The following is a 20,250-nucleotide window of genomic DNA, read 5'->3' on the forward strand; positions in this document are numbered from 1 at the left end:
GTTTTTTCCCCATTAAAGGGTTTTTTTGGGGAGTTTTTCCTTATCAGCTGTGAGGGTCATAAGGACAGAGGGATGTCGTATGCTGTAAAGCCCTGTGAGGCAAATTGTGATTTGTGATATTGGGCTTTATAAATAAAATTGATTGATTGATTGACCTTGAGTGTCCTCTGAAAGGCTAAATACCATTTCCACAATAACAAGAGTTTATGGATGAAAAAAAGGTGGATGTGAAAAAAATTGTTTTATCTTAATATGAACTGCAGGATTTCATTTCTTATTCTGTATATTGGTGTTTGTTTAAACCTCCGCGATGAGATCTCCTCATTTCTTGACCACATGCAATGTTGCATTAGATTTTATCAACTTAAATGCAATTTGTCATTTGAAAAAGGAATAAAAGACATGAGTGCTGTTCATTTAAAACACATTACACAGCAGTATCCTCTGTGGCCACTGAAGTACAGTAGATGGACCCTTCATGAATAGTAGCAGCATTAATGCAAAAATCTCCTCTGTCTTTCAAGGGTGCATTCTGGTCAAAACCTAAACTGATTTACAGTAAGTTCTCTTTCATCAATGCTGTGCTATTGCTTTCACTGGTGACTGACCTGACTGTCATCTGGTGAATCCTGTCGTTCACCCTCGTCCCTCAGCTCTCCTTCAATGTCCTCATCACCTTCCATCTGAAACACATCAAATGACACAGCTGTAACTGCACAGTTCATTTATTAATAAAAAAGAACTGAAAAACACACACACATGAAAAAACAGTGATGACTGAAAAAACAGAAGTTGGTACAGCAGCTTCTTCAGTGATAATCTTTTGAAGCTTTACTGATAGACCTGGAGTTTCATCCTGTAACTTCTATTTCACCTTGTCTCAAAACTGACCACTGCTGTGCAGTTGTGGTATTTATGCTCATATATTCACTGTGATACATTAAGATTAAAAGAGCGAGTTAAAGTCAGTGTTCTCCAACATTAAAGACCTCAAAACAAGGCAGAAACATGGACTCAGACCTCAAAACTAATAGCCACATTAACTCAATTAGAAAATCAGTCTTGTATCATGTTTAGAAAATATCAAGCATTAAAGGGATAGTGCACCCAAAAATGAAAATTCAGCCATTATCTACTCACCCATATGCCAACGGAGGCCCTGGTGAAGTTTTTGAGTCCTCACATCTCTTGCGGAGATCGGCGGGGGCAGCGGCTGGCACATCTAATGGCAGACGGCGCCCCAGACTAACGTCCAAGAACACAAAATTGAATCCACAAAGTATCTCCATACTGCTCATCCGTAGTGACCCGTGTGCTGCAGCCCCGACATAAAAAGTTGTTTCGGAAAACGTTATATGAACTCTGTTTTCAGCCTGACTGTAGCCTGTAGCCCTGACTGCTTCTCTGTGCTCCGCGCTCTTGTGTGCTCGCGCTCAGGGTGATCGGTCCCTGAAGAGCAGCAGTCTCGTCAGTACTGAGTACTCTCAAGTGCAGGCATCACCGATTCCCAGTCTGAGCAGCAAAGACTTTCCTCATCCGTTGGCATTGCTTTGCATTTGAAACAACTACACCACCAGGTTTCCAGTGCTCGACTCCAGTATTCTGCGGCTGGCTGAGGGTTAGGCTCATGAGCTGCGGCGGCTGCTTCGTCCAGTAGCCTGAGTTCCGTCCGTATACTTGGGCTCAAACAAATACGGCTCAACAAAGAAATGCTGTTCCTCCTCAATTTCAAAGTCTTCAGACATGTTGGGCTGTCCTTTGCTAAAAGACTGTAGTGCAAATTATCTTTTAGCTACTGTGGTTACTGCTGTCTCCCCGTGCGGTGCACATGTCACGTGATGTAAACACGGGTTAGCAAAGCTCATGCTTTCGCTGGTCGCACGCAAGCGCGCACACGTGAGCGCGGAGCACAGAGAAGCAGTCAGAGCTACACGCTACAGTGAGGCTAAAAACAGAGTTCATATGACGTTTTTCGAAACAACTTTTTATGTCGCAGCTTCAGGACACTTGGATCACTATGGATGAGCAGTACGGAGATACTTTTTGGATTCAATTTTGTGTTCTTGAACGTTAGTCTGGGGCGCCGTCTGCCATTAGGTGTGCCAGCTGCTGCCCCTGCCGATCTCCGCAAGAGATGTGAGCACTCTAAAACTTCACCAGGGCCTCCATCGGCATATGGGTGAGTAGATAATGGCTGAATTTTCATTTTTGGGTGCACTATCCCTTTAAGGGACTTATGCCTCAGCAGAAAATTCTTCAGTGGACTCGAGCACTTTAACAGTGTCATTACAGTCTCTCCAGAATTCTATGATGTTGTGACTACAACAGTTAACGCAAATTCAGCCAATCCCTGTGCATTCTGCAAGACCTTGCAATTTTGTCCAATCACCACAATTTATTTATTTTTTTAACATTTTTGGAGGGTCTATTACTTGGGAAAATACACACTTTCATTTTTCCAATGTATCAGCCCACAGAAACTGAGATGTCAGTGTGACACACAACAACACCTCCCTTCACAGCAACACTTCAGTCTATTGTCTATTTTTAAAGAGACAGCTGTTCCAAACATCTCACTTTGTCTATATGTTGGGAACTTCACAACTACAGCGTGTTGTTAAAGCTCAATCATGGGTCCCAGTTTGACTCTGAGCTTTCTAGTTTCACAGCGGGAATAAAGTGTCATGTGAAGCTATGGTGACTAAAGGAGCTGTGGTAGGTCCAAGTTGATTTTCATACATAGATGCTTAAATTATGCTAAAGGACAACTCAAGTCTCATCTGCTGTAAATTTGGTAAAATTATTTGCCTCACACTTGATTCCTTTAATGGTAAAAAGAGCAGATATTTAAATCATTTTAAGAAAAAAAAAAAGTTAAAAAACAAACAAACAAACAACAACTGCAGATGCATTTGTCTTATTAGCCAATTCAAGTGCCTCTTTGTGACAGCAATGAAGAAAATAACACACAAAACTTAAAATGAGAAACAGCTTGTTTATCTTTAATGTGCAACACATTTGAAGTATGAAGTATGGTCCCAGTATCACACTGACAGGATATACAGCACAGCGAATGAAAAGGCACCTAATGCAGAACATTTTGAAAGGGCATTTGGTTGAGTTCTGTCTCTGTTTGTGTGTTTGTGTTTACCTGCAGAGCTATTGATGGTTTTAGTCGTAGTTTTTTCATGGTTGGGGGTGTATGCGAACTCTCTGGTCTGCTCTCCTCTTCCTCGTCATCATCGTCTCTGCCTCGCTTTGAACCTGTTTTAATTGCACCAAATACACAGTGTATCAGTTGACACTATTTAACTGTTGAGCTGGTATCCACTCAGGCATCAACAGTGGATGGAGTTATAAGGAAGTGGAAAAAAACACCTTTGCAATGACAGCCTTCAGTGTAATTTTAGTTGTTGTTTATGTGTTGTATGGTTATCTGTAAAGCTGCAGGGTTGCTGGTGAGTTTGGGACGAGGTCGTGCTCACCTGTTCCACTCAGAGAAGAGGACGTGGATGGTCGCTCTGCCTCCGTACTGGGCCCGGCATCCTGATTGGCTGCCTGCTGCTGGGTGGGCTGGACAAAAGCTGTGGTCTGGGTGCTGGTTGGCTGAGTTATTGATGTGTTCACCAGACTGGAGCTGGTAGAGTGCACAGAGGCTCCTGCACCCATCAGCCCTGTAGGGTGTACCATCATATTGCACTTTGACACATCAGCTAAAGTAAAATGTAACCCACTGAACACACACTGTATTCAGCTTCAAAAGGGAATGTTAAACAGTTTACTATCTGCTACTAAGTTATACTTTTATGTCAAGTGCATTTATCTATTGCTCTCACCCTCTTGGCTGTCAGTCTGTGTGGTTGGCATGACAGTGGCAGTAGGTGTTGGGATGGGGACCGTTGCAGGTGTAACCATGGGCCGGATGCTGGCACGGGGTGTGGCCTTGCTACCTGGGGAAGGGCTCGGCTTGTTGCTAGGAGATGGAGTGCTTGTGGTGGGGCGGATGTTGGCAGTGGGAGGGTCAGATAGGCTGGAGCTGATGAAGAAAGCATGACAAATATTACAGGGTTTTGTTTTTTTCAGTTTTCATGTGCAATTATTTTTTTGTGTTTGTTTTATATCAGTGTAAAAAGCTTTGTTTAAACATTTATGACTCATACCACAGTAAACAATGAAATCTGTACAGACCCAAGCCTTGTTGTTGTCTTTCTTAAGTAAGTAAGATATTTGATGCTCATTGGGTGCTGGTACGCAGTATTTATTTTACCTAAGATGGTTCCGCCTAGTCCCTCTCTACCATTCCCTAACCATGTCCGACCTCGACTTGTCAATGTGACAAGTACTAGCTAATCACAGCAAAGTAGTATGAGCCAATAACAGCACAACAGGGCGGGACAGGGTGAAACACTCTTCTAGAAAAAAAACCTGCAATGCCAGTGTAGTCCTGATACGGTGCATGCAGGACAAAACTAGAATTACTGCCCCACAGTTGTGTGCCTTTGCGCACCAGTCAAGTTTCTCTTAAAATTTACATCCATGTCTGTGAAAACATGGATGCCTCACACACACGTTCTCCTCTGCAACATGAAAGATCTATACAATCAGCACAGTTTCAAGATTAGTGTCACCAATTCAGTATCTGATCAAATATCTCCCCCTCTGTCTCTGAGATAAGACCTTTGACCTTTTGGATAAATTGTCATCATTTTATCATTAGTTTTGTCATCATCAGTGTAGAAATTCTCAAGTTAAAGCCAAAAACATGTTTTGTGAGCTCACTGTGGCCTTTGACCACCAAAATCTAATCAGTTCATTGTTGAGTCCAAGACTTGGACTCAGCAATGAACTGATTTGATTTGGCAAGTGCATGTTCTCATCAAATTTCATCAAGGTGTTCCTTATATATCTCGTTGACGAGATTGGGACGGATGTATGGACGGACGGTCAACCCATAAATATCACGCCTACAGCTGGAACTATTGCCATCGCAGAGGGATAAAAACAGTCTAAAATACTCCTTTTCTGTTTTTTTTGTAAATGAAGATGAGAAGAGATGTTAGTAAGGCTTTTATTTCTTTAACTACATTTTAGTCTTTTCATTTTCTGTCTTTTTTGTCAACTGCATGTTGATATCGTCAGAGTTAGTGTTTATTGGTGTCTGTGCTGTCTCCTCATCGTCTCATCTTAGCCATGGGAAAAAAAGGGTAATTGACAAACATATTTGGTCATAGTTTTTGTTAATGAAATTAAGACTGCTCTTAATACTTAACAATGTCTGTGATGCTAGAACTGTCTGATTACATTCATTGATAGAAAAGTGAACATGTCTAAGAAGTGTAAATGAAAAATCGTATTTACAACAATTCTGAGTAGCTCCTGGTGATTGTGCATGAGTGCATGTCTTCATTAGTTACCTTCCTCTGTCTTGGGCAGGACTCTTCAAAGATATCTGTCTCTGGTCTGCAGATCTGGCCTGATCACTCACCTAAGTGCAGATACAGGTTTGTTGTATTGCAATTAGATGACAGATATAACTCAGAGAGAGTGGACATTGCTATAAACAGGGCTATTACATTTACAGAATTAAGCCATAGTAGCATGAGCTAAAAAGTAGTTATATCTAGAGAATGAAGTTGTAATAATTTCAGAATAAAAGTTATAATATTCTGAGGAAAATACATTCTACCTACTAGTGGCTGAGATACTTGTTGTATAATTGTATATGTATAATGTTGTATAATTTAAAAAAAAAAACACTTTACATAAAGAGAGAAGTTAAAAAAGCTAAAGTTCTCTCTGTTTGGGCATACACATGATCACAGAACAAAACTTTTCACAAACATTTGGTCCATTTTGGTGAGACACAGTCAGTGATCAGCGGCCTCAAATTATGGACCTTCCTGTCAGTCATGTCCACAGCCAGCATAATGCATGTACCTTAGCTCCACTCTGGTCCTGTGGCTCCTCTCTTGGGTCAGAGTGTGCTTGCGTCTCTCTCAGTTCTCTCAGCTCTCTGTCCAGCCGAAGAAGTCGTCCTTCATACTGAGACTTGAGCGCGTTCATCCTCACCTCCAGTTCCTCCTTACTCTGTTTCATCTCCTCTATCTCCTGACTGAGCTGCTCCTTAGCACCTGCAGGTAACAAACTGAAGTTACTCCAAAGCTCCTTTGTCTAGTTGTTTGTCGTCTTCAGTTTAGTGTGTGTGAATGCTTTTGAAACTTACTGTTTAGTTGGTTGATTTTGGTCTTTGCTCCCATGAAGACTTTCTTAGTCTTTTCCTCTTTTTCAGCCGACTGCTGTTTGAGCTGCTCCTCTCTGTTCTTGCTCTCTGACAGCTGCAGGGGAACAACACAAGACTATAACTGCTGCTCTTAAAGTGCTGCTCAGTGACATTAATAACACACTGGACTGCAAAATATACTGTGCAGCTCTTTGTATTGACTTGTCCAAGCATTTGACACAGTTGACCAAGTAAACTTTCTTAAGAGATTCCAGATTTTTGCCTATCTCTCATCATCAATTAGCAAGGATGTGAGGGTATCAACATAGAAAAGCAAATAAATAAAAAAGATTAAAAAAAAATATTGGGAAATGATTTGCAAGTACCTCTTGTTTGAGTTTTGCCAGCTCATCTTGTAGTGCCTGGTTAGTGTCACTAGCAACATTAGCATCACTGGCCTGAATGGACTGGGAACTCTGGTTCCGACTGGCCAGAGCAGCTCGGCTAGCTTCATTAGCCTGGTTAGCTTCAGTCAGCTGCTCCTGAAGACGCTTAATGTCTGCTTCACGCTCAACAACCATCTGACAACGAGGAACAATCAGCAAGAAATGTTGTGAGAGACATTTTTAAAGACAACGAATGGATGTAAGAAGAAAAAAAAGAAGAGGTCGGCAGACAGAAAAGTGAGGAGGGATGGAGAAAGTGGATGAAAAGAGAAAAAATTGTAAGAGCTACAGATTGTATTGGGTTCAGTCATGTGAACGTATAGAATGGCAACATGTTAACTAGATAGTATAACTACTGGAGTTAATATCTAAACTCTTTTTTATAAAATAAAATAAATAAATAAATAGAATAAATAAAAAAAGAGTGTGAAGCTTTTCCCAACCTTCTGCTGGCTGTCCAGTTGGCCCTGAAGCTCAGTCACCTGTTGGGGTAAGCACAGAGTAAGCACAAAACTACTTATTAAAGTACTATACAAAAAATAAATAAATAAATAAAAAATCCAGTAGCAAAAAACACGTGCACTTTTTTGTTCAGAAACCAACTCCCTTCTTTGCTGATACCACACAGACGCACACAGGGTTCTACGTATAGGCATTGTGACTTACACAAACACATATACAATGTGCAAGAATATATATATATTTACATATATTTAGTGTTACAGTGCTGGCTGTTCATATAAAACGTGGCCAAAGTTTCAAATAATGACATATGTAAAAATAAACCTATGAACAAAAACCTCCGGCTCAGGTCCGTTCTGAAGACTCTGCTTTCAATCTTTTTTTCTACTTTTGCAACAAGCCAATGTCAGATCTTGACAGATGTCTCTATATGGTCACCTGCTCCAGTCACGTCACTGCAAGTGTTTACATCACATGCTAATGCCAGGGAAACATGAAATCTTGGTTGCAGCTGTTGTTAATGTATCCCTGATTTTGGATCATGTTGAAACATGTTGGGTTGTGTTTATAAGCTTCAGTTGGGGATGTTATGTTAAAAACTGCCGCTATACTCCATTACCGTCATTCCCCAGCTGCAATGATGCTGCAGAGACATTAGGCTCGTTCGAGATGAACTGTGCCTCGTCTGAAAAGTAGACGAGAGCAGGCGGCCGCAGTGGGGGCGGTGACAAAAAGCTGCGGTGAAGTCGGACAGTTTCCCGACAATTTCCAGCAGCCTTCAGTCCGTACAGGAAGTCACAGACACACTAACATCCTGTCTGGAATGATGTCAATTCATTAAAAAAGTGATCAGACCCATATATCAGTTTGTTTTCACCATCAGTCACACAACATGTTTTCTGTTCACAGAATAAACCTTCAGATCAGACAAATACAATCTTAATCTCTAAAATTCAACAAAAATGAGTAGTTTATCTAAAACGTCATATTGTTGAGTCGGCATCTGAACCAATGAGCTGTTAGATCAGGTGAGAGCCAGGCGGTGCAGTCGGTGGAGAGCAACTGCAGCGCCTGGCTCTAAAAACTGCGGCCGCCTCGCTCTCGCGGCTTTATCGCCGTCCACTTTTGTAATACGTCAGAGCAAGTCGGGATGAAGTCGGACACAAAACTAACCGGCATGCATTGTGCGCCGATCGCCGGTGATCGAATCTGCGCAGGACTGGCTCATCTCGAACGAACCTACTGAGAGCACGGATACAAAGACCTGGAAATGCATCAGAACAGACTGGGCTATTTTTTGGAGGGGGCCTTAAAGAGACAGGCGCTAAAACCAAGCATCTCAGACAGAGGGTGAATACAGATGTTCTAGCACAAACTGTATGAGAAAATTAAGTGTTTTTTGACCATTAGGGCATGTAAACATGTTCTAATAGAAACCCAAAATATCATACCAAGTGTACTTGCGTTAGTAATCTCATTTTAAAGCCTGTTTAAACGGTCAGTCTTCACAGGTGTGCAAAGCACTGGAGAATGTTGCACTGCATCTGAGTGACAAAACATGATCACCTAAAAAACTGCCCTCTATACTGTGTGTCCATTCTGTATGAGACACAAATACAAATGCTATCTAAATATAAGTATGCATTGTAAGTAAATATAGGTATAAATATAGGTAAGAACTGAAAGAGAAAAAAGAGAAAAGAGGCTCCTCACCTTGCTCTCTGCTTGGGTGAGAGCTGTCTTAAGGTTGTTGACTTCCTCATTGTGGCTCTGTTGACTGCTCTGGTGGGTCTGCTGTAGTTCTTTCTGATTAGTGAGGTTCTGCTGGAGGGCTTCTTTAGCCTGCTGGAGCTCCCTCTGGATCTGCTGAATCTGGTTCTGACGGGCCTGAGCTTGAGACTGAGCCGACTTTAACTGGTTCTGTACCTTTAAGTTAAAGAGAAGGAGGTTGGACTGGTAATGTGGGTCTACTGTCAGGTGAATCTCTTTTGGTTGTGGGTCTATAGTCACATTCATGCCAATGAGGATCAACATTAAAAATAAAATGTCAGCTAAATATCCAGCAAATAGCTTTGTTTTAAGTTGTTCAAAAAATGACTGATGTGATGAAAATATCTGTGTCAGCAACTGCTGAGCTCTGGCAGTACTTCCTACCTGCTGGCTGTGGGTCTTGGCTTGCTGGAGCTCTTTCTGACTCTGGGTCACCTGGTTCTGATTCTGCTGCAGTTGAGTCTGGGTCTGGGACAACTGAGACTGGACCTACAAAGGCAGAGGTGACAAACAAGCCTTTAATTGCCCCCCTTTCTACTGTATTTTCCTCACTAGATCTTCTACATGAGAGCTACCTAAACTGAATTTTCTCCTTCCCTTTCTACCCAGTGAAACCCTCCACTCCAATAACGAGTGTTATTTCCACCTGAACCTCTCTTCAGGAAATGACAGCAATTAAAAGGCATTCTTCACATCCTGATATATGTGCTGCAGTACCTGTTTCAGCTGGTTCTGGTTCTGTGTCAGTTGGTTTTGGATCTCCTGGAACTTTTCCTTGCTTTGCTGGTTTTCCTTCTTGGCCTCCTCAGTCTCCTGCTGGGACTTCTGGGCCTAATTGGAAATAAAAAAAAAAAACACAAACAGTCTGGTTTAAACTTTTAAGGACCAGAAACAAGTTTGTATGTAACTGATGTATTCTAGTCCCACAAAACCCTGAGTTATATGTTGTAACACATCATCCTATGATCTGCTTTTGCATTATTTTATGACATCAGACAAGAACACATTACTAAGCGACTTTTCTGCAGCAAATAGCTGGCGCATTATTACAGTACATGTGGGGTGATTGATTCGTTTCACTGAGGTGTCTGAAGTCGGTCTTGGTTTGGATTATGTTTTATACCGAAAGTACAAATATGGATGAGAATCACAATTTACTGAAAAGGTCACTATTAAAGACAATAAGCAAATGCTTTCTATATGAAAACATTCTATTGTATATCAGCTACCATCCATTAGAGTGTACCCAAAAAGTTATGTCAGGCTAAGCACTCCCGACAAGGCTAGAAAGAGCACACTCATAAACAAACTGAGAGGACACCATCTCTTTATTTTTAGTGCTGTCTTCTATAACCCTCCAACATTGCACCTCAGATTAAGCCTTATTATGCTTGGGCGCATGACACTTTTGATGAGTGTTGCTTGACAGAAATTAAGTGTTTTCGAGAGAGCTGCATTCAGTGTGTCTGTCCACAGAAGCAGCCTTCTGTCAGCAGCAGCTCCTGTGCAGCTGAGAGGACAGTGGCTGGCCAACCTGCCGTCACTGGGCTGACTGACAGCAGACATTCACTGAATAAAATAGTTTTCATGCAAGTGCCATAGGAAGAAATCAACAGGATTTGTATTTATTGATTCATATCACTGACTCTGGTCTGGCTCTGTAATTGTATGTTGGGTTAATAGAGGCTCACCTCCTCCACTTTTTTCTGCATCTCTTCTTTCAGTGTGTTCAGCTCCTCTCTGGTCTTGTTAAGCTCCTCCTGGGCTTTAGTCAGCTCCTGCTGCACCTCCTGGCTCGGACCTGCCTCACTTCCTGCTTTATTAGCAGTTTCCTCAACCAGCTGAAACACACAGCCACATGTACACACATCTCTATTTTAGTTTTCATCCATACTAATCCATACTACAGCCTTTAACATGAACCAATTCCAAAGCTGCAGTCCCACCTTGTCATGCTGGGCTTTGAGTTCCTCATACTGGGTTTTGTAGCGTCGTCCGATTTTCTTGACCTGGGTTATGGTCTTGTTCTTCTCCAGAATGTCGCTGTTCTTTGCTTCCACGTCTTTCTTCAGAGAATCTCTCTCCGACGTCAGACGGGCCACAGAGTCTCTGAAGCCTTGCAGCTGAGACTGAGCTGAGTTACTGCTGGCATTGGATCTGATGCACACATAACAATAATGTCAGGTAGGTTATTGACTGGACCATCAAGTTACACCATAGGTCGGAGTAAGTGATGACATGAGTGTTGGTGTTTCGCTGACAGTCCTGTATTACTGTGTTCCTAATTCTCTGTAAACCAGGGTGGCATGATAGCATGGTAGAATTAGCAAGCTAGCTGGATAACTAGCCAGCCACAACATGAGCAAAAGTGAACAACTTAATGCTTCATCCACACACTCTTGTTACAGCATAGGAAAGAACATTACTATCATCAGATGAATGACAAGCTTGTTGGGTTCATTTTCTGACACTGCAATATTAGCATAAAAGCATGGTGGAATGAGTGGGCTGTTTTTTTTTTTTGTTTTTTTTTCTCTCACTTTAGTTTGTCTTCTCGTGTGCTGCCAATCAGAGTGATTTTATTCACTGATGGGCCCCAACAGCTTTTTTGGCTGATTAAATATGTTGAATCTGTGTTGGTGTGAGCAGGGCCAGCTGGGGAAAGAAATTATTCTGATTGTTAGCTCAGCTTAGTGTACAAGAAGAGAAACAGAAGTAAGGAAAGCAAACAAAGAGCTAAAGTCAAGAGGGAGTGAGACCAAAACAAACTTTGTTACAATAGGTGAGATTATTTTTCTTTACCCATTGAGCTCTTCAGCAGAAATGTTTCCTGATCGTTTGTTTATTGTTCACTGGCACATGATAAATATGCTCTGTTCAATCTCTGGATTGTTTTGTTAATGTGCTAACTGGCTAACTAGCGTCAAGACGGTCTTCGGGTTTCCCTTTCTGAATGACGATTACATACTACCGCCATCTGCTGCTATGGTGAGTTATTTCCTCTAACGCAGATACAGAGTGTAGATGCTGGTTGATCACTGGCTGCAGTCTTTGCAGTGTGTTCATGTGCAACTTTTTGACTGAGACACAGTCAACACAGGCAACATGACCAGGGTACTCCAGTGTTTTGGCAGTCTTTATGGTAAGCTTTTTGTTGCATCCAGCATGATGGTGTGTGTGTGTGTGTGGTCTCAGTAGGTGTTGTACCTTGCCAGTTCAGTCTTCAGCTTGGCTGTCTCTTCAGCCAGCTGTGTGATGCGTCTCTGTTGAGCTTCTCTCTCAGTGGTGAGTTTCTGTCTCTCCTCAACATCGCCATCTTTCTGCTGGTTAACCAGTTGCTGTAGAGGGACAGTTGGTCAGTTAATAATGCAGTTATAAAAATAGTGCAATAAACAACAGAAATATAAAATATTATTGCGTAGTTGCAGTAGGAATGGGAGACAAGATGCTATATATAATTAGCATTTATACACACTCTTGACAAATACAGTTACCTGTATTCTGGCTTTCAAGCGTTTGAGGTCCTCCTCCAGTATCCTCTTATCAGCCTGCAGGGAGCCATTTTTCTCTGACAGCATAGACAAATTGTGATGCAATGGGCTGATGTCTGACTGGAGTTTTGTCACCTGACAGAGGAGGAGAAAAAGAGGAGACATGTTGTGAGTTTCATAGGAGTTTAAGACCAGAGATACACTTGCTTTTTAACCACGAGTTTGCATAGACAACCAGCTGCAATGTGAATAGAACTATTAACATACTTGCCAACATACTACGTGTAACACACCAGATAACTCAGACCATGTGTAACTCTTGGATTATCATCAAGGAAACAATAAACATGACAACACTTGAGAAGGTATATTGTTGATTCTGAAATCACGGCAGAAAAAGAGACAGCGGTGCCATCCTTGATGGTAGGTAAGGCCCCTAAATCATGCCTGTTGTGTCAATGGCGAGTATGTCTCGTGACACTGCCCTATTGTTCATGTACATATTGCACCTTGCAAACGTGTCATGCTTATTTCTCAGGATGTGCACAACCAACGCTCCAAATGGATGTAGGATATGCAAGGTTAAACAAAAGTACATTTCTGGTTTAAGGGTAGTTGCACTTTAACTTAGTGTTCACCACTAGAGGTGGTGTGATGTAGACAAGCATGGGTACAAAAGATAATAGCTTTCAGATGCAAGACTAGGCTAATGAGGAACTTCCTCTTCTATTAACACTATTCTATTTTTTATCCAGCCTGCCTTTTCTATATAGGGAAAAAAAACAAGAAAAAAAACTATATATATCTGTAGTGCCAGTTATAAAGGGTGAGATATTGTGATATTTATAGGCTATATTACGATACATGATATATATTCCAATATTTTCAAATCTCCTCTAAAGTACTGTGGACTACTAAAATACAAAATTCTTCAAAAGAACTACAGTTACAATAAAGTTAAAGTAGCTACTGTTATAACAAAGTTAAATAAAGTATTGATATAGCAAATTTCAAAACAATATTGTTAGAATAAATTAAATAAAGTGCTGTTATAATAAAGTTAAAGTAAGTATTTTTATAATTAAATATGTGAAATCAGAACCACTGGCGCTCCCTGTCTAGGGAGCAGGTGTTGATGTTTTTGCTGTGAACCTCAAGCTTCCGGTCAACAGTCAGATATTAGTAGTTAGCACAAAGTCAAACTGTTGCTGCTGTGCCTTTAAATGTGATGATTTCTTCATTGGGAGCTGGAAACACACTAACAGCTCTCCAGTTCATATATTAACAGTATTTGCAAGTCGCGCTGGTGCTCCATGGTCACAAAATGTAACTAAAAAGTCACAGTCTGGAGCCCTACCTGTACAAAGACACACACTTTGTCTGCTCACATTATAGTTAAGCTTGCTAGGTTAAACTATTACCATAGTGCCTTTAAATGTGTTGATTTATTCACTGTGAGCTGGAAAGAAACTAACAGCTTTCCAGTTAATAGATTAATAATATCTGCAAGTCGTAGTGGTGCTCCATGGTCACAAAATGCAACTAAACAGTAGCAGTCTGGAGCCCTGCAGATGAGAAACATGCTTCGCCTGCTCACGCACTATCACTCTGGAGAAGGTGATCTGGATGTGTGGAGGAGCGTATGTGATGTATCATGTTTGTGAGTCTTCTTTATGCGCGTGTGCTAGAGATGTGCGGATGGCGTTTGAGTGCATCCGAATCCTCGTGCACTCAATCATCCACCCGCCACCCACCCGACATAATTATCTTCTAAAATTTAGAGACCTGTACCCACACCCAACCCGCGCCAAACATTAAGTTATTGTATTTACATTTAAATTATGTCCAGCCATTTGTACTCATTCGCTTTTCATATAGGCGCATTTTCTTAACTTAAACAATTAAAAGATTATAGGCTACTTTTGAATGTGGTCACATTTCTAATGTAAAAATTACTCTAGCCTAATACTGTTTGCTCTGTTGCAATAAAAAAGTCTTTGAAGTAAGTCAAGTCCTCTTGTGCCCTGTTATACAGTGTTTGCGGCCCACCCGCAATCCACCTGAAATTAATTACAATGTTAATTTTTATTGGCCCACCCACCCGCGGATTGTGAATATCCACGGATGTTGCTGATATATCAGCAAGATTTGCATCTCTAGTGTGCATCTATGAGAGGGGGAGAGCCACAGGGGAGAGCCAGAGAACCAAAAACCCTCAACGAGTCTCATGCCATGACCATTTGCACTCGATATTCGCCATAAAGTAATTTTAGACATCCCACGTGAAACAAATCGCTATACATTGAGTATATTCGATATATCGCTCACCCCCAGTGTGGTGTCCTCATATATTTTAAAAGCTTCACTAAATCACATTGTAATTATAGCTTGTTTTGCACATTGATGTCCATTATTCACATATGTTTAGGTGCAAACATAAAGCATAAGTAAAGAATATGGATAAAAAGATGAAAAGTACAATATGGGCAGACACTTGTGTTCCTGGATTAATCCTTAGCCAGACAGAAGTTCAGGGACCAAAAAAAGCTAAAAAGCATGAATTAATGCTCTGATTGTAGCCATAAACATTGTAAAAATGATATTAATGCATTTAACTGAAACTGTATTTGTATGATTTCATGTTACAAATAATAAATAAGACAACTAATTGACTGAAAAATAAAACTAGCCATAGCTAACAATAAAAGGGAGACACAGGACAAACCACAACATACAACACTTGAATCTTACCTTAGCTTGAGCTTGCTGCAGTTCTTGTTCCAGTTTATCTCGGTCCATTTTCAGCATCCTGTTGGTTTCTTGGAGAGCACCAAGAGTCTCCATCTTCTTCAGCTGTTCCTCCTGCTGGGCCAGAGTCTTCGCTGTAGCCTGAGGCAGGGAAGGGGGACAAACAGATACACTAATTATAAATAAAAGTGTTATCTCATGGCACTTTTGCCCTTTTAACCCCCAGGTTAGCATGATTAACTTGTCAAAGTAGGAGTTGCCAGGCCTGCTTAAGGCAATGCTCTCCTTTATAGCCAGGAGGAGCATATCATAAAAATTAATTAGGAAAATTAGGAACTCATAAATATGTGATCATACATATTTTCGCAGTGATTTCAGGTTACACCACTTTCATTCATTGTTGTTATTTTTCTCATAACTATCATACACTGCCTATCTTACACTTCATGTGCAATGGAACAGGGATGACAGTAAGAAGTTGTTCCCATCATTAACAGCCAAAATTCCCTGTATTTCGTTATCCATACCAGTCTCCCATCTCTCCGTACCTGCATTTTCTCCCTCTCAGAGTTCAAAGCTTCTTGTAGCTCCTTCAGCTCTCTGTCTTGGTGTTCCACTCGCTGTTTGTAACGAAGAGCTTCTCCGTCAGAGGCCTCACACTGAGCCACAGCGATCTCTTTCTCACGCCGCACAAACCTACAACACGCACACATTTCAAACTCAACACCAATGAGTTCAAACTGAGAGATAAATGGAATTCTACACCCCGCAAATCATCATTTGTATTTCAGTTACTCACCCTGTGTTACGTCAAATTTGTGAAGAAAACCTGTTTGTTTCTCGCATACCTCCACAGTGATTTAATGAATTCAAAAAAAGGCAACCATTTTTTATGAATTGAAGCCATAGGGATCTGCATTTAACGAGAGCAAAACTACATCTAAACATCTGTCTACAAACACTCACACAACTCGTACAGCGTAATCGAAGTCTCATTTATCCAGTTGTGTGCTCACTAAATCCCAAACACATGAACTTTTGTGAAAACCTTACTATTTAAAACTGAACTGAAAGTGAAACTTAGTTCTTCAAAGCTAGACTCCATTAACAAACCATATTTTACCTATCTGGACACAGTAGCTGCTGGTCTGCTACTGCCTTAATCAGTCAGTTTGTTTGTGTTATATGACTTTGGTGTTTAAAAAAAAAAAGGTTAGTTCAGATTCACCAAAGTCACACAGTTACACAACAAACTACTGATCAATGCACAGGCAGACCAGCAGCTGTCGTGGTAAGCGAGTCAAACCTGCCATTTTTGTCAATGGGGTCTGGCTTTGAAGAGATAAGTTTCACCATCAGTTCAGTTTTAAAAAGTGAGGTTCTAGCAAAAATGCATGTGTTTTGGAAGTACTGAGCATACGACTGGATAACTGAGTCTTGAAGTATACTGCATAAGTTGTGTGAGAGTTTGTTTCTGCATGTTTTGACATAGTTTTACTGTTGTTAAACACTGACCTTATCTCATCTAGAATGGTCCCCTACGTACGCTGTGGAGGCATTCAAGAAAAACAAAGTTTTCTTCATGAATTCAACATTCAAATGGTCATTTGGAGGCTGTAGTATTCCTTTAAATTGATAAATGGAAACCACTTTGCCTTCCATTTCTACAAAATTCTGTGTTTCCCCTGGCTAAAACCTCAAGCCCTTTTAATAAGTATCACTGCAAACACACAGCCACCATTGGTGTGCTACCTGAGTATTTCTAGTATCTGTTCAGTGGTCTTTCCCTCCTCACTGAATGACAGGTCAAGCTGCTGTTGCTGCTGCTGGTGCTGTGTTTGCAGCTGACGACTCTTGTTGGCCATTTCATCGATCTGTTGGTGCAGGAGAGCGTTCTGCTTCGTCAGCTCTGCACAGCGACGATTCTTATTGGACAGATCCTCCTAAAGGAGAGTCAAACTGTTAGGATCAATCAGAAACATTGTCCTACAGCTGTGTTTCCTCTGGAGGCTTTAAGACACTTTGAAATCTTTGAAAGGTAATGGCCAAAAACTTCTCTTCCTACCTTCAGTTGTTTCTCTGCTGTGTTGAAGGTTGCAGTTTTCTCCTGCAGGATGGACGACGTCTTGTTCAGTTGCTCCTCCAAGTCCCTCTTCTGTAATGCGTCTTGCTGGGATCTTTTCTTCAGCTCCTGAAGGGCCTCCACATCAGCAGCATGAAGCATGAGCTCCCGCTCATACTTGGCCTGCGCCTCTGCAGCTAGCTTAGTCTGAGAGGAAGACAGACACAAAACCATTGAGCTCACACAGGTTAACACAACTTCAAGATGCATGGTGAGTGTGATGTTCTCACTGTAGGTAAACATCAGAATTTGTGATACATATTCTAGCTGGTAGATATTTACCAGTATAAGTATGTATGTGTGTGTGTGTGTGTGTGTGTGTGTGTGTGTGTGTATGAACCTGCAGCAGGCTGTCCTGTATGGCCTTCTGTTCCAGGGTGACAGCAGCAGCAGCTCTCTCCAGTGCCTCCTGCTGCTCTGCCTGGCTGGACTTAAGGTTGCGCTGCACCTCACACACCTGGACAAGACAGCAGGGAAAATAACTATAGACACTTGGAGCTCCACAATGTATAGGCTGAAAGGTCAGTGCGAAGGGGCACCAATATTTAAGTGCAACTGAAACTGCTACTCAGGGCTGTCTAAAGAACTGGCAGCAATAACAGCTCCCTTCTGTGTCAGTTCACATCATGCACATAAATATGCCGCACAGACTACAGCCAAAGGCCAACCAGCATGTATGTTCTGTGCCTGCATGAAAGGAAATAACTCTCCACACCAGCTCAGAGCTGAAAAATTTATTTCAGCTCAAACACTGTTATAGTTTAAAAAAAAAAAAAAAAAACATTAATGGAGCAAATAAATTTATATAAATTGAGGATTTTGTTCAAGAATTTTTTTGGGCTGACGACATCATGAAATATGACAACAGACATTGAGGTTTAAAACAAAAAGATTCAAATGTAAAAAAAAAAAGAAGAAAGAAAGACATTCAGTATCATCATTCATATTACTGTGTGCTGCGAGCTTACCTGTTTTTCTACTGCATCCACAGCCTTTATCCTCTCTTCTCTCTCCTGCTGCCTCATTTTCTCCACCTCTATAATCCTCTTCTCCAGCTGCTTCTGCACCTCCTCCGACTCCTTTAGCCGGAGCTCCAGAGGAGAGCGAGACTAAAAGAAGGGAGGAGGGGTCAGTTTACATGTGTGTGGACAGGTGTGTATGAGTTGTATGAGAAGACAGCGAAGAAAAATGTCATTGGATGACTAAGAAAAACTAAATCAAAGAGCTCTACCTCCTTTTCCTTCTTCAGACTGTCCTCCAGAGTCAGTACCACAGCCCTGTACTGCTCTACAGTGGCATTAGCATTCTTTAGCTGCTCTGCTAGCTCGCTCTTTTGTTCCTCTGCAGTACGCAGGAGACCTTTCACCTCAGCAAGCTCCTGCTCTGATTGACTGAGCTGCTGCGAAGCTGCTGGCACTGGAGAGCGTACTGAGGGTACACAAAGAAAAAAAAGAGCATCAGACTCTAATCAACCACTTCTGTCATCAATAAAATGTAAACGTATGCAAGCTGTCAGAAGTTTGATATGTTGTTCAGTACTCTGAGGCCCTGACACATCAAGCCGACAGTCAGCATCAGTGTTTGTCACCCTAGTCTTTTTAGTGTGTCCCACACTGTCGGCCTCTTGTCGGCCCATTAGCTTTTTTTTTTTAGCCGATTCGGGATGTTGAATTGGTGCTGGAGATGGCAAAGCCTGTCAGCAAATGAAATCACACTGACTGGCAGTTCATCTCAGCACACGAGAAGAGGAATGGAAGTGAGGAAAGTAAACAAGGAGCTAAAGTCAAAAGGGAGTGAGACCAAATCAAACTTGTTCCATAAGGTAAGATTATTCTTCTTTAGCCACAAGCTCTTTGGCAGAAATGTTATTGTCCACTGGTGCATGGTAAATATGCTCTGTTCTTTCAACACTGGATTGTGTTGTTGATATGCTAACTGGCTAACTAGCGTCAAGACAGTCTTCCAGTTTCCCTTTTTGAATGACAATTACCGACTACAGCCGCCTGCTGGTATGAAGACTTTCTTCCCAAGTAGGCGCAGAACATACATGCTGGTTGGCAGTCAGCTGTAGTCTTTGTGTTGTGTTAATTTATAACTTTTTGACTGAGATACAGGCGACATGAAGTGATACAACAGTCTAGTTGCTACTAGATATCTGAAGTCGGTTCGGTGTTTCTGGGCCTTTAATGATGAATGACAACTTTTTGTTCCTATCGGTTGTCCACATAGTACAGATATGGCGATGCCCCCTCATTACTGAGTGCTGCTCATTACCTCTAATTGGTGCTCTGAGGCCTGCAGCTCTGGTAGCTGGGGTGCTCGTGTTGCTGGAGGTGGTAACAGCCTCAGAGGATGAAGCAGAAGCCAGCTGGGTTTTCAGTGCTGCCACCTGCTGTTCAGAGCTTCGTAATAACTCCCTGGTCTTCTGCTGCAAGGTGTTCTGGGTCTCTAGCTGTTTCTTAGCTTCTAATAACTGAGCCTGCAGAGGAATGGAGGGGACAGAGGAGTAACAAGACAAAGTTACATGCTGTGTCCAACAACACTTATTTAGGTGTATACTATATCAGTCCATCAAGGATTTTGCGATGTTGCAATTACAGTGACAGCTGAACTGCTGCTGTGGGGCTTCTGCACAAGCAGGAAAATATAACAAGTAGTGATGAGATCACGTTGTGCTGTGTTAGCTTGTGCGCACTGGGCAGAGAGAGCAGGAGGCGAGCCTCTCACAGGGACAGTCCTTCAGTGCTGTGTTGAACAGCAGCAACTGCAGATCAACAGCAATCAGCTGTTGCTGCCCTCACCCCATCTATCCCTTACCATTACAAATAATGAATGCTTAAAAAAAAATACAGTCCAAATCTGAGACAGCAATCACAACTATTTTCGCAGTTTTCACTGGCCCCTGCAGTTTCATTGCAAAAAAAAAAAAAAAAAAGCATTTAAGGCCGCAAAATCCTGGAGGGACTGCCATATGCATTAAATGTATATATT

General features: G+C 41.6%; 1 protein-coding gene across 2 annotated transcripts in view; it reads right to left on the reverse strand.

Annotated features, from left to right (window-relative positions):
- Positions 1-20,250, reverse strand: part of LOC117271880 (nucleoprotein TPR) — a 41,910-nt gene that overhangs the window by 9,852 nt on the left and 11,808 nt on the right. For both annotated transcript variants that reach the window (XM_078172908.1, XM_033650402.2), the window contains exons 21-44: positions 19,534-19,738; positions 18,491-18,687; positions 18,228-18,368; positions 17,600-17,716; positions 17,203-17,406; positions 16,890-17,080; positions 15,686-15,833; positions 15,141-15,278; positions 12,393-12,524; positions 12,106-12,236; positions 10,845-11,055; positions 10,590-10,739; positions 9,616-9,729; positions 9,283-9,387; positions 8,842-9,054; positions 7,110-7,148; positions 6,607-6,801; positions 6,224-6,335; positions 5,938-6,131; positions 5,415-5,485; positions 3,837-4,036; positions 3,486-3,674; positions 3,152-3,264; positions 609-683 (exon numbers count right to left, since the gene is read on the reverse strand). In XM_078172908.1, coding sequence (XP_078029034.1) covers positions 609-683; positions 3,152-3,264; positions 3,486-3,674; positions 3,837-4,036; positions 5,415-5,485; positions 5,938-6,131; positions 6,224-6,335; positions 6,607-6,801; positions 7,110-7,148; positions 8,842-9,054; positions 9,283-9,387; positions 9,616-9,729; positions 10,590-10,739; positions 10,845-11,055; positions 12,106-12,236; positions 12,393-12,524; positions 15,141-15,278; positions 15,686-15,833; positions 16,890-17,080; positions 17,203-17,406; positions 17,600-17,716; positions 18,228-18,368; positions 18,491-18,687; positions 19,534-19,738 — 3,585 coding nt within the window. The remainder of the gene's footprint in view (positions 1-608; positions 684-3,151; positions 3,265-3,485; positions 3,675-3,836; positions 4,037-5,414; positions 5,486-5,937; positions 6,132-6,223; positions 6,336-6,606; positions 6,802-7,109; positions 7,149-8,841; positions 9,055-9,282; positions 9,388-9,615; positions 9,730-10,589; positions 10,740-10,844; positions 11,056-12,105; positions 12,237-12,392; positions 12,525-15,140; positions 15,279-15,685; positions 15,834-16,889; positions 17,081-17,202; positions 17,407-17,599; positions 17,717-18,227; positions 18,369-18,490; positions 18,688-19,533; positions 19,739-20,250) is intronic.

Source organism: Epinephelus lanceolatus, chromosome 12 (assembly GCF_041903045.1).
Source record: "Epinephelus lanceolatus isolate andai-2023 chromosome 12, ASM4190304v1, whole genome shotgun sequence".
Taxonomy (NCBI): domain Eukaryota; kingdom Metazoa; phylum Chordata; class Actinopteri; order Perciformes; family Serranidae; genus Epinephelus; species Epinephelus lanceolatus.